Source organism: Cryptomeria japonica, unplaced genomic scaffold, assembly GCF_030272615.1.
Source record: "Cryptomeria japonica unplaced genomic scaffold, Sugi_1.0 HiC_scaffold_1274, whole genome shotgun sequence".
Lineage (NCBI taxonomy): Eukaryota > Viridiplantae > Streptophyta > Pinopsida > Cupressales > Cupressaceae > Cryptomeria > Cryptomeria japonica.
Genome location: NW_026729802.1, coordinates 25,331 through 36,835, shown reverse-complemented (window position 1 = coordinate 36,835; position 11,505 = coordinate 25,331). Strand labels below are relative to the sequence as shown.

Below are 11,505 nucleotides of genomic sequence, written 5' to 3'. Positions count from 1 at the left end.
TCTTCTGCAGTTTTAGGCTTCGGTGGTATTTATCACGCACTAATTGGACCCGAAACTTTAGAAGAATCTTTTCCATTTTTTGGTTATGTATGGAAAGATAGGAACAAAATGACCACAATTTTAGGTATTCACCTAATCTTGCTAGGTGTTGGTGCTTTTCTCCTAGTGTTTAAGGCTTTGTATTTTGGTGGCATATATGATACTTGGGCTCCCGGCGGTGGAGATGTAAGAAAAATTACGAACCTTACGCTTAACCCAAGTACTATATTTGGTTATTTACTTAAATCCCCTTTTGGAGGGGAGGGATGGATTGTTAGCGTTGACAATCTAGAAGATCTAATTGGAGGACATGTGTGGTTAGGTTCCATTTGTATCTTCGGTGGTATCTGGCACATCTTAACAAAACCTTTTGCGTGGGCTCGCCGCGCGTTTGTATGGTCCGGAGAAGCTTACTTATCCTATAGTTTGGCGGCTCTCTCTGTCTTTGGTTTCATTGCTTGTTGTTTTGTTTGGTTTAACAATACAGCTTATCCCAGTGAATTCTATGGACCTACCGGCCCAGAGGCCTCTCAAGCACAAGCATTTACTTTTCTAGTTAGAGACCAACGTCTTGGAGCTAGTGTGGGGTCTGCCCAAGGGCCTACTGGTTTAGGTAAATATCTTATGCGTTCTCCTACTGGAGAAATTATTTTTGGAGGGGAAACGATGCGTTTTTGGGATCTTCGTGCTCCCTGGTTGGAACCTCTAAGAGGTCCTAATGGTTTGGACCTGAGTAAGCTGAAAAAAGACATACAACCTTGGCAAGAACGACGTTCAGCAGAATATATGACTCATGCTCCTTTAGGTTCTTTAAATTCTGTGGGTGGTGTAGCTACCGAGATTAATGCGGTCAATTATGTCTCACCTCGAAGTTGGTTAGCCACCTCTCATTTTGTTCTAGGATTTTTCTTTTTCGTAGGTCATTTGTGGCATGCAGGAAGAGCTCGTGCAGCTGCAGCAGGATTTGAGAAAGGAATTGATCGTGATTTTGAACCTGTTCTTTCCATGACCCCTCTTAATTAAACCAGAGATAAAACTAGATATTATCTTTATTGAAAGGCGGGATAGTTATATCCTTTGTCATTATTCTTCCAGCTGAATCCTTGTTGCTCGGCTATAGAATATAGCCGAGCATTTTTTTGGTACTGAACTAAGTTCTATCTAGGATTTTTCTTTTTTGTAAGTTAGGTTTAGTTGTTCGATGAACAAAAGGAGAGAGAGGGATTCGAACCCTCGATAGTTTTTGAACTATACTGGTTTTCAAGACCAGAGCCATCAACCACTCGGCCATCTCTCCCGAATTAGCATAACTCATTTTATGCTGACAGATAATATCTGTCTATAGGGCTATCAGTGATATATATATATATATATATCATGATGATAAAAATAAAATTGATTCTTTTATACTAAAAGAAAAATTTGAGAATTTCGATTTATTTATGATCAAATAAAAATCCGTAGTGCATTTTACTCAAAATTGACCGGATAGGGATCGAATGGTATAGCCTTTTGAATCTGTTGGAAACTTTTTAAGATCACAACCATGACTATTGCGTTCCAATCGTCTGTGTTTGCATTAATTGCAATTTCAACTCTACTAGTGATTGGTGTACCTGTCGCACTTGCCTCTCCTAATGGTTGGTCAAGTAACAAAAATGTACTATTTTCCGGCGTATCATTATGGATTGGATCAGTCTTTTTAGTAGGTATTCTAAATTCTTTCATATCTTAAGATATGTTTTAAGATCTTTTGGGTTTCAAATTTCCCTCTCCCCCCTCTCTAGGGGGCATCATAAATTATTCACAAGGGAATTTACGATAAATTTGAAAAAACCAGGTAATGAGAGTATTCAAGGGAGAGGTTTTTTTTATTAGTATGATTGATAATTGATCAATCAGTCTATTCAAATTGAAAAATTGACCTACATAGAATGGTAATATATGGGTATATATTATACCCATATATCGAGTCAAATGCGGGTATGGTTGAATGGTACAATTTCTCCTTGCCAAGGAAAAGATGCGGGTTCGATTCCCGCTACCCGCCCATCTGTAGTATAGAATAGAATTATGAATTAGTTATTCGTTTAGTCATATTTTTTATCTTCTTTATACATAAGGCCAAGATAAATGGGATGAACCATCCTTTTTGGATATAAAAACTTATTGTGTCTTTGCGGAGACGGGATTTGAACCCGTGACTTCAAGGTTATGAGCCTTGCGAGCTACCAAACTGCTCTACTCCGCGCTATCCCCTCATATTACCTTTGTTATAATACCCCAAAATGGGTACATCGAGCAATCCCTTGGGTATGCTATTCTCCCTCCTATATAGGGAGGGAGGATAGCATAATAATAACTTTAAGCAATTTTTTTGAACCTACCAACTCGATTTGGTCACCCCAGCCAACAAACATGCGTGAGCCATTTCACGGATTATATATCCGGATAATTCAAAGTCTCTATAATTGGCTCTGGGTCTTCCAGTCTTCAAACAACGTCGACGAAGACGTGTAGGTGCACTATTACGCGGTAGAGATTGTAATTTTCTATAAATATCCAATTTATCATCCAGTGATGAGACTTCGCTCATCTCTTTTTTCAAAGATTGGCGAAGCAAATTATATTTCCTTTCCAATCTTTGTTTCTTTTTCTCTCTTTGAATGAGACTTTTTCTTGCCATAATGATTCAGCTAGTTTATATAAATAATATAGATCAAATTTGAGATGGAGAAGTATTACGTGGATTACTCTTTCTTTTTATGCATAGAGATTAGATAGAAAATCTAAATATTAGAATAAAATGAAAAAGAATTAACCGAATTTGCCTGATGTAGAGGCGATTAAGAAAGCTGCATAGGTGAATATATAGCCTACAGAAAAGTGAGCTAATCCAACTAATCGCGCTTGAACAATGGAAAGAGCTACCGGCTTATCCCTCCATCGAACTAAATTAGCCAAAGGTGTGCGTTCATGAGCCCATGCAAGAGTTTCAATCAGTTCTTGCCAATATCCACGCCAAGAAATAAGAAACATAAATCCAGTAGCCCAAACAAGATGCCCAAATAAGAACATCCACGCCCATACAGATAAACTGTTCATACCAAAAGGATTGTATCCATTAATTAGTTGTGAAGAATTTAACCAAAGATAATCTCTTAACCATCCCATTAAATAAGTGGAAGACTCATTAAATTGAGCTACATTTCCCTGCCATAAGGTAATATGCTTCCAATGCCAATAGAAAGTAACCCATCCAATGGTATTCAACATCCAGAAAACTGCTAAATAAAAAGCATCCCAGGCCGAAATATCGCAAGTACCGCCCCGTCCCGGACCATCGCAAGGAAAACTATAACCAAAATCTTTCTTATCAGGCATTAGCTTAGAACCGCGCGCATCTAAAGCACCTTTTACTAAAATCAATGTAGTTGTATGCAAACCTAGAGCAATAGCATGATGAACCAAAAAGTCTCCGGGACCAATTGTTAAGAACAGTGAATTTTTATTATCGTTAATAGCACTCAACCAACCGGGTAACCATAAGCTTTTGCCAGCATTGAATGCTGGATCATTTGCTGAAGATAAGAGTACATCAAAACCATATAAGGTCTTACCATGAGCAGATTGTATCCATTGAGCAAATATGGGTTCAATCAAGATTTGCTTTTCTGGAGTACCAAAAGCGAGCATAACATCGTTATGAACATAAAGTCCCAAGGTATGAAAACCTAGGAATAAACTAACCCAACTCAAATGAGAGATTATGGCTTCCTTATGCTCCAACATTCTCGCCAATACATTATCCTTATTCTGTTCTGGATTATAATCTCTAATGAGAAATATAGCTCCATGAGCAAATGCCCCTGTCATAATGAATCCGGCAATGTATTGATGATGAGTATACAATGCAGCTTGGGTAGTAAAATCTTGCGCTATGAATGCATAGGCAGGTAAAGAATACATGTGTTGAGCTACCAAGGAAGTAACAACTCCCAAAGAAGCTAGAGCAAGACCTAATTGAAAGTGAAGAGAATTATTGATTGTGTTGTAAAGACCCTTATGCCCGCGTCCTAATAAGCCTTTCGGAGGAACATGTGCTTCTAAAATATCTTTTATACTGTGTCCAATCCCAAAGTTGGTTCTATACATATGGCCAGCAATGAAAAACACAAATGCAATAGCTAAATGATGATGCGCGATATCAGTTAGCCACAAACTTTGTGTTTGTGGGTGAAATCCCCCGAGAAGAGTTAGAATAGCAGTTCCCGCCCCTTTAGTAGTACCAAATAAATGACTACTGGAATCAGGATTTTGAGCATAAAGATTCCACTGACCTGTAAAAAGTGGTTCCAGCCCTTCGGGATGCGGTAATACATCTAAAAAATTATCCCATCTTATGTGTTCTCCTCTTGATTCAGGAATAGCGACATGAACTAAATGCCCCGTCCAAGCCAAAGAACTGACTCCGAAAAGCCCTGACAAATGATGATTGAGACGAGATTCGGCATTTTTAAACCATGAAACACTTGGTTTCCATTGAGGTTGTAGATGCAACCAACCCGCTGTTAAAAAGAGAGCAGAAAGAAATAGCAAGAAAAGAGCTCCAGTATAAAGATCTTCATTAGTGCGTAAGCCAATTGTATACCACCACTGATAAACACCGGAATAAGCAATATTGACCGGACCGGGGGCACCTCCTCGGGTAAAGGCTTCTACGGCCGGTTGACCAAAATGAGGATCCCAAATTGCATGAGCAATAGGTCTTACATGTAAGGGGTCGCGGACCCATGCTTCGAAATTGCCTTGCCAAGCTACGTGGAACAAATTACCAGAGGTCCACAGAAAGATTATAGCTAACTGACCAAAGTGAGAAGCAAAAATCTTTTGATAAAGACGCTCTTCGGTAATATCATCATGACTCTCAAAGTCATGTGCAGTAGCAATACCAAACCAAATACGACGAGTAGTTGGGTCCTGGGCCAAGCCTTGGCTGAACTTTGGAAATCTTGATGCCATAATGCTTTTCAAATCCTCCTAGTCATTATCCTACTGCAATAATTCTTGCTAGGAAGAACGCCCATGTTGTGACGATTCCACCCAGAAGGTAATGAGCTACTCCTACAGCACGTCCTTGGACAATACTCAAGGCTCTTGGCTGGATAGCAGGAGCAACTTTTAATTTATTATGAGCCCAAACAATAGATTCAATAAGTTCTTGCCAATATCCACGGCCACTAAATAGGAACATTAAACTAAATGCCCAAACGAAATGAGCACCTAAGAATAAAAGGCCATAGGCAGATAATGAAGAACCGTAAGATTGGATTACTTGAGAAGCTTGTGCCCATAGAAAGTCACGAAGCCACCCGTTAATTGTAACGGAACTCTGTGCAAAGTTTCCTCCTGTAATATGAGTTACCACTCCCTGATCACTTATACTACCCCAAACGTCAGACTGCATTTTCCAACTAAAATGAAATATTACTACCGAAATTGCATTGTACATCCAGAATAATCCTAGGAAGACATGATCCCAGGCAGATACTTGACATGTTCCTCCTCTACCAGGCCCATCGCAAGGAAAACGAAAACCAAGATTCGCTTTATCGGGTATTAAACGAGAACTGCGAGCAAATAAAACACCTTTCAGTAATATTAATACAGTCACATGGATAGTAAATGCATGAATATGGTGTACTAAAAAATCCGCAGTTCCTAATGGAATAGGTAACAAAGCCACTTTGGCACCTACTGCTACCAAATCGCCGCCTCCCCAGGTTAAGCTGGTGCTTGCTGTTGCATCAGGAGCTGTCAAACTGGGTGCTAAAGCATGAGTGTTTTGTACCCATTGAGCAAAGATAGGTTGTAATTGTATAGCAGTATCTGAAAACATATCTTTAGGACGTCCTAAAGCACTCATAGTATCATTATGAATATATAGACCAAAACTATGGAAACCTAAGAAAATACATGCCCAGTTGAGGTGTGATACGATTGCATCACGATGTCTCAGAACACGGTCTAAAAGATTGTTGTATTGAGTAGTCGGATCATAGTCTCTTACCATAAAAATAGCTGCATGTGCAGCAGCGCCAACTATGAGAAATCCACCAATCCACATATGGTGCGTGAACAGAGACAGTTGGGTACCATAGTCAGTAGCTAGATATGGATAGGGAGGCATAGAATACATATGGTGAGCTACGACAATAGTTAAAGACCCTAACATAGCTAGGTTAAGAGCTAATTGAGCATGCCATGAAGTAGTTAAGATCTCGTAAAGACCTTTATGTCCTTCCCCTGTAAATGGACCTTTATGAGCTTCCAAAATATCCTTGAGGTTATGACCAATAACCCAATTGGTTCTATACATATGACCAGCGATTAGAAAAAGAACTGCAATAGCCAAATGGTGGTGTGCAGTATCGGTCAGCCACAGACCCCCCGTTACTGGGTTGAGTCCTCCGCGAAAAGTCAAAAAATCTGAATATTCCGACCAATTCAGGGTGAAAAATGGGGTCAATCCCTTAGCGAAACTGGGATAAAGTTGAGCTAAAAGCTCACGATTTAAAATAAACTCATGAGGAAGTGGTATCTCTTTAGGGTCCACTCCAGCATCTAAGAGTTGATTAATAGGTAAAGAAACGTGTATTTGGTGTCCTGCCCAAGATAGAGAGCCAAGTCCTAGTAACCCTGCTAAATGGTGGTTCAACATGGATTCTACATCTTGGAACCAAGTCAATTTTGGAGCAGCTTTGTGATAATGGAACCAACCAGCAAAAAGCATTAACGCTGCAAAGATCAATGCACCAATTGCGGTGCAGTAAAGTTGCAATTCACTAGTTATTCCGGATGCTCGCCAAATCTGGAAGAACCCAGAGGTTATTTGTATTCCTCGAAAACCTCCACCCACATCTCCATTCAAAATTTCTTGGCCTACTATCGGCCAAACTACCTGAGCACTGGGTTTAATGTGAGTAGGATCGCCTAGCCATGCTTCATAATTGGAGAAGCGAGCGCCGTGAAAGTACATCCCACTTAGCCAAATAAATATTATTGCTAATTGACCAAAATGAGCACTAAATACTTTGCGGGAGATCTCTTCCAAATTATTGGTATGGCTATCAAAATCGTGAGCATCAGCATGTAGGTTCCAGATCCAGGTGGTAGTATTAGGTCCCTTGGCTAGTGTCTTTGAGAAATGACCGGGTTTAGCCCATTTTTCAAAAGAGGTTTTAACAGGATCCCTATCCACTATGATCTTTACTTCTGGTTCCGGTGAACGAATGGTCATTGAGTTCTCCTCTTTCCAGACGAGACATGAGAAAAAACCCGCCGAATAAAAAAAAAGATATATTCTCAACTCGTTCCTCTCTTTATTTCCCAGTTCAAAACTAGAGCGACTATGATAGGGAAGTCGATTTGAGACAGGTGTTCATATTTATTATGACATATCTGATAGGTGCTTAATGGACCGTTGCGAGATATAAAACGTCTTTCCCGTCGAGTGGTAAAAAAAGATATCAATATTAATACAATCATTATCTTCATATCCAGATTTATTTATCCATATCTCTGGACCCATATGTTACAGATCACTTTTATAATTCAAAAGAACTTTGAATTGATAAATTATTAATGAATCTTTAATAAATTATATCTCTGGACGGGATTTGCCCATAGAGAAAAGATTTTTTTCATTAACGATCCATAGAAAGTATTCTTTGTTTTATTTTAAACATATTTTTTTATAATGACAATGCAATAAGAGAAGCTAATTCGCTCGAATAGTATGAAAAATGGATTTATCCTGTCTGGATAAATTTCATATTCTTGACGATTTCGCAGTATAGTAATCGAGACATTTTCATTCTCCAAAACGTCCTGTAATCTTTAACCGATTTTGTGCTTCGATATAATTGCTTGGAGCAAGCGCTATAGCTTGTTTCCAATACTCAGCAGCTTGATCAAACCAAGCTTCCGCAATTTCAGGATCTCCCTGTTGAATGGCCTGTTCTCCTCGGTCGGGATAGATCAACTTCTAAAAGTTTTCTTCCCTTAGAACCGTACTTGAGAGTTTCCTACCTCATACGGCTCAATCAACTATTCTTTAGTCCTTTACCCAAACTTCCAAAATAGAAGAAATACGTTCAGGTTAACCGAAAGAACAGAATGGGTCAATGACATGAGTTTCAAACTTCACTTTCGATAAATGATCAGGTTTTCTCCTTTCTCCCACCCTAAAAAAGATGAAGTATTAGAAATAAAGAGATCTACTTCAGATTAGATCAGATAAAAATCTTTTTAAGAGGTAACTATCTATGTTCTGTATAGAAATTTTGAAGAATACTTTCCTACCAGGAAAGTACTTCACGTCTTTAGGATCCGATGCTACACCACTGCTCAATAGCCTAGTAAATCAACCCTATTACATAAATTGAATCCTTTTTTTTGCCCATGAGCAGATTTGATCGTATCAGCCCGAACTTTCAATAATTGATCTTTATGGTGCTTTTTCCATCAATTGAATTGATTTTATTTTATCCATGGACTATCCAGGCTATATTTACCGATTCATATTTGGGCTCCTATGAGGGATATTCTTTTGACTACAGCTGATAAAAAACCGTTGTTTTGGACGGTGCATATGTAGAAAGCCTCTTTTTTTTTTCTTTTCCGTAGTTCTAAACGAATTCATTCTATAGTACAGATAGCCGCACGTAATGACAGATCAAGGCCGTATTATTAAGAGCTTGTGGTAAAGACGGGTTTCGTTCTAATGCCTGGAAATAATATTCCAAAGCCTTAGTATGTTCCCCATTACTCGTGTGGATAAGACCTATATTATATAATATATAACTTCGGTCATAGGGGTCAATTTCCGGTCGCATGGCTTCATAATAATTTTGTAAAGCTTCCGCATATTCCCCTTCGGATTGAGCTGACATTCGTTACGGTCGTTCATTCAATTGAAATGATCTCCGCTTCAAAACCGTACATGAGAATTTCACCTCATACGGCTCCTCCTTTTTTTACAGAATAAGGGAAGTAATCCATTAAATGGACAAAAAAATAGTTTCTTATATTATGAATTAACAGGAACTAGCGTATTTCCGATGAATCTCTAGCTATCCTTCTTGCAAAGATTTTTTTCTAAATACCAAGTATTTTAGCTTAGCACTATAAACATAACCTCTACCAATTTCTTTGTCCTTAACGCACTGTATTTTACGGGGATTATTCACTTCAACAGTCTCCGATGGTTCTAGCGGTATCCGAAATACAAACGAGATGGATGTTTGTTGCCTCAACCATTCTAACTAGCCCTTCATTAAAAAGGTTTTGTGTATTATAACGAAGCATTTGTGTTGTCGATTTTAACGCGTAGTGCTTTTTCCCCTATGCATACCTATCATATAGATTTGACCATTAACATCTATGTAATAGATATAACCTTTTGCTTAATACTAGAATCTCAGAAGATCAAAGCATCTAAGGCTGCATAAATCGGGGATACACGACAGAAAGAATTGTTCTATTTCTAAAACTCACCTTCACTAAGCGTAAGTTTTCTTTAACTTAACTTAATAAATATTCCGCCATTCTACGAAACGAGAAAAAGCAGAAAGAAAAAAATATCAAATCACACCATCTCTGTAATAGGTAAATGCCTTTTTCTCCCCTGAAGCCATTGGGATTATCTGCAATAATATATCCGCTACAATTGTGAAAGTCTTGTCGATAAAATTGTCATTTCTTTGAGATCTAGGCATAGTCAATTATAAATTTGATAATTTTTTTTTTATTCCCCATACGGAAATGATTCCATGAACAAAATTATATTCCAATGCACAATAGTATAATAAATGGATTTCCTTACGATCGCAAATATGTAAACATTATCATTTTTTCTAAATAAAGAAAAAATGGGAATATTTGAAAGAGTTCATTCAATTTATTGATGAACAATAAATTGAATTTTAGACAATGTTTATATCTATATATGCAAATTTAAGAAATATCGCACTCGTTTGCTCATGATCCCAAGGATCAAACGAGCAAGTAAACGGTAAATTGGTGAAGAGTCAATTTTCTGCTTTTTGATAAAATCAGGATCGTGTGTGTTCATACTTATTCTAAAACATAGAATATATTGAGTATAGTCATTATGATATAATTTGTACCATTCATTCTTACCGAAAAATGATTCATAATATATGTATATATAGGATCATTCTGGATCAATAGATCTGGCTTAATTTCACAATTGGATCGGCAATAAAACCCCGAATAAGATAAAATATCTTGAAATAAGAAGAAAAGAAGGAGTGTGGTAAAATACTCTTTTGTCTTTATGCCAGATTTCATAAATACTTTACTTATGCAAAAGTAAGTTATCACATAATAAAACTTGTTCTTTTCATTTTGTCGACAAATGAAGAGATCGTATAGGAAAGATGGCTGAGCGGTTCAAGGCGTAGCATTGGAACTGCTATGTAGGCTTCTGTTTACCGAGGGTTCGAATCCCTCTCTTTCCGTATATTCGCCTTAGTCTTTTTTGCATCGTTTTCTCATGAATCTAAACCCAATAAGATGCTTTCATCCTCCCGCAATATCCTTCTATTTCGGGATAGAGAAAATAAAAAGAGTAAAGGTATGGCAAAGGAAAAAAAGAAATATTAAAAATATAATTCGTCAATCAATGTATTATTGACAATGACATTGTCATGTAACATACAGAGGGACAGATGCGCAGAGATCCTTTCTTTTCATTCCCAATTTAAACTCGACGGGAATAGTATTCTACGACCAATAATTCATTAATCTTCAAACCGATACGGTTATTATCTATTATTTTTTTAACTAATCCACTATATTGTGACTTTTTTTTAATACGATTTAAATGGGGTGGCACCCTCATCTTATCCTTCTGAAAAATATCTATATTGTTATTAATTCTATCTCTCAACCTTTGTTTATCCTTTATAGATATAAAATCTTGGGGTTTGCAACGATAACTTGGTATATCTACTATACGATCATTGACCAGGATATGCCTATGGTTGACTAATTGTCTGGCTTCAGGAATGGTAAGCGCCATACCCAATCGAAAAAGGATATTATCCAAGCGCATTTCAAGTAATTGCAATAGAACCTGACCTGTTGATCCCTTGGCTCTTCTAGCAATACGAACATATTGAAGTAATTGGCGTTCTGTAAGTCCATAATGAAAACGTAATCTTTGTTTTTCTTTTAGACGGACAGGATATTTAGAAGGTTTAGGAGGTTTAGAATGTTTTTTTTTACTAGGCTGTTCCGTTCTATTGGGTGTTTTCTTACTTAGTCCTGGTAAAGTTTTGAGACGATTTATTATTTTTAAACGAGGTCCGCGATAACGAGACATAAAAAACTCCTTATTTCAAGAAATGAACAAATAATGTTGGAAAGAGGAATAATATA

The 11,505-nt window shown here is 37.6% G+C and overlaps 4 protein-coding genes and 3 non-coding genes across 7 annotated transcripts; 2 read left to right on the top strand and 5 right to left on the bottom strand.

The window, feature by feature from the left end:
* On the top strand, positions 1-2,691 carry LOC131873237 (photosystem II CP43 reaction center protein; the record flags this gene model as incomplete). The annotated part of the gene is given in 1 exon segment (XM_059216250.1): positions 1-2,691. A coding segment is annotated over 1 exon segment (1,062 nt), but the record flags the coding sequence as incomplete, so codon positions are not given.
* TRNAS-UGA (transfer RNA serine (anticodon UGA)) lies at positions 1,250-1,336 on the bottom strand. Its single transcript has one exon. It is a non-coding gene; the product is annotated as a tRNA-Ser (tRNA).
* On the bottom strand, positions 2,217-2,290 carry TRNAM-CAU (transfer RNA methionine (anticodon CAU)). The gene has a single exon. It is a non-coding gene; the product is annotated as a tRNA-Met (tRNA).
* LOC131027538 (photosystem I P700 chlorophyll a apoprotein A2) lies at positions 2,588-5,061 on the bottom strand. The gene has a single exon (XM_057957624.2). The coding sequence runs from the start codon at positions 5,059-5,061 to the stop codon at positions 2,857-2,859; it is 2,205 nt and encodes a 734-aa protein (XP_057813607.2). The 3' UTR covers positions 2,588-2,856.
* A 25-nt stretch (positions 5,062-5,086) lies between these two features.
* On the bottom strand, positions 5,087-10,785 carry LOC131058859 (photosystem I P700 chlorophyll a apoprotein A1). Its single transcript, XM_057992583.2, has one exon. The coding sequence runs from the start codon at positions 7,337-7,339 to the stop codon at positions 5,087-5,089; it is 2,253 nt and encodes a 750-aa protein (XP_057848566.2). The 5' UTR covers positions 7,340-10,785.
* Positions 9,991-11,449, bottom strand: LOC131027549 (small ribosomal subunit protein uS4c-like). Its single transcript, XM_057957634.2, has one exon. It carries the CDS (start codon positions 11,447-11,449, stop codon positions 10,826-10,828), a length of 624 nt encoding a protein of 207 aa, XP_057813617.2. The 3' UTR covers positions 9,991-10,825.
* On the top strand, positions 10,497-10,583 carry TRNAS-GGA (transfer RNA serine (anticodon GGA)). Its single transcript has one exon. It is a non-coding gene; the product is annotated as a tRNA-Ser (tRNA).
* Positions 11,450-11,505: the final 56 nt, after the last annotated feature.

Coding starts and splice junctions, on each gene's coding strand:
- LOC131027538 (XM_057957624.2), bottom strand. CDS start 5,061: ATGGCATCAAGATTTCCAAAGTTCAGCCAAGGCTTGGCCCAGGACCCA.
- LOC131058859 (XM_057992583.2), bottom strand. CDS start 7,339: ATGACCATTCGTTCACCGGAACCAGAAGTAAAGATCATAGTGGATAGG.
- LOC131027549 (XM_057957634.2), bottom strand. CDS start 11,449: ATGTCTCGTTATCGCGGACCTCGTTTAAAAATAATAAATCGTCTCAAA.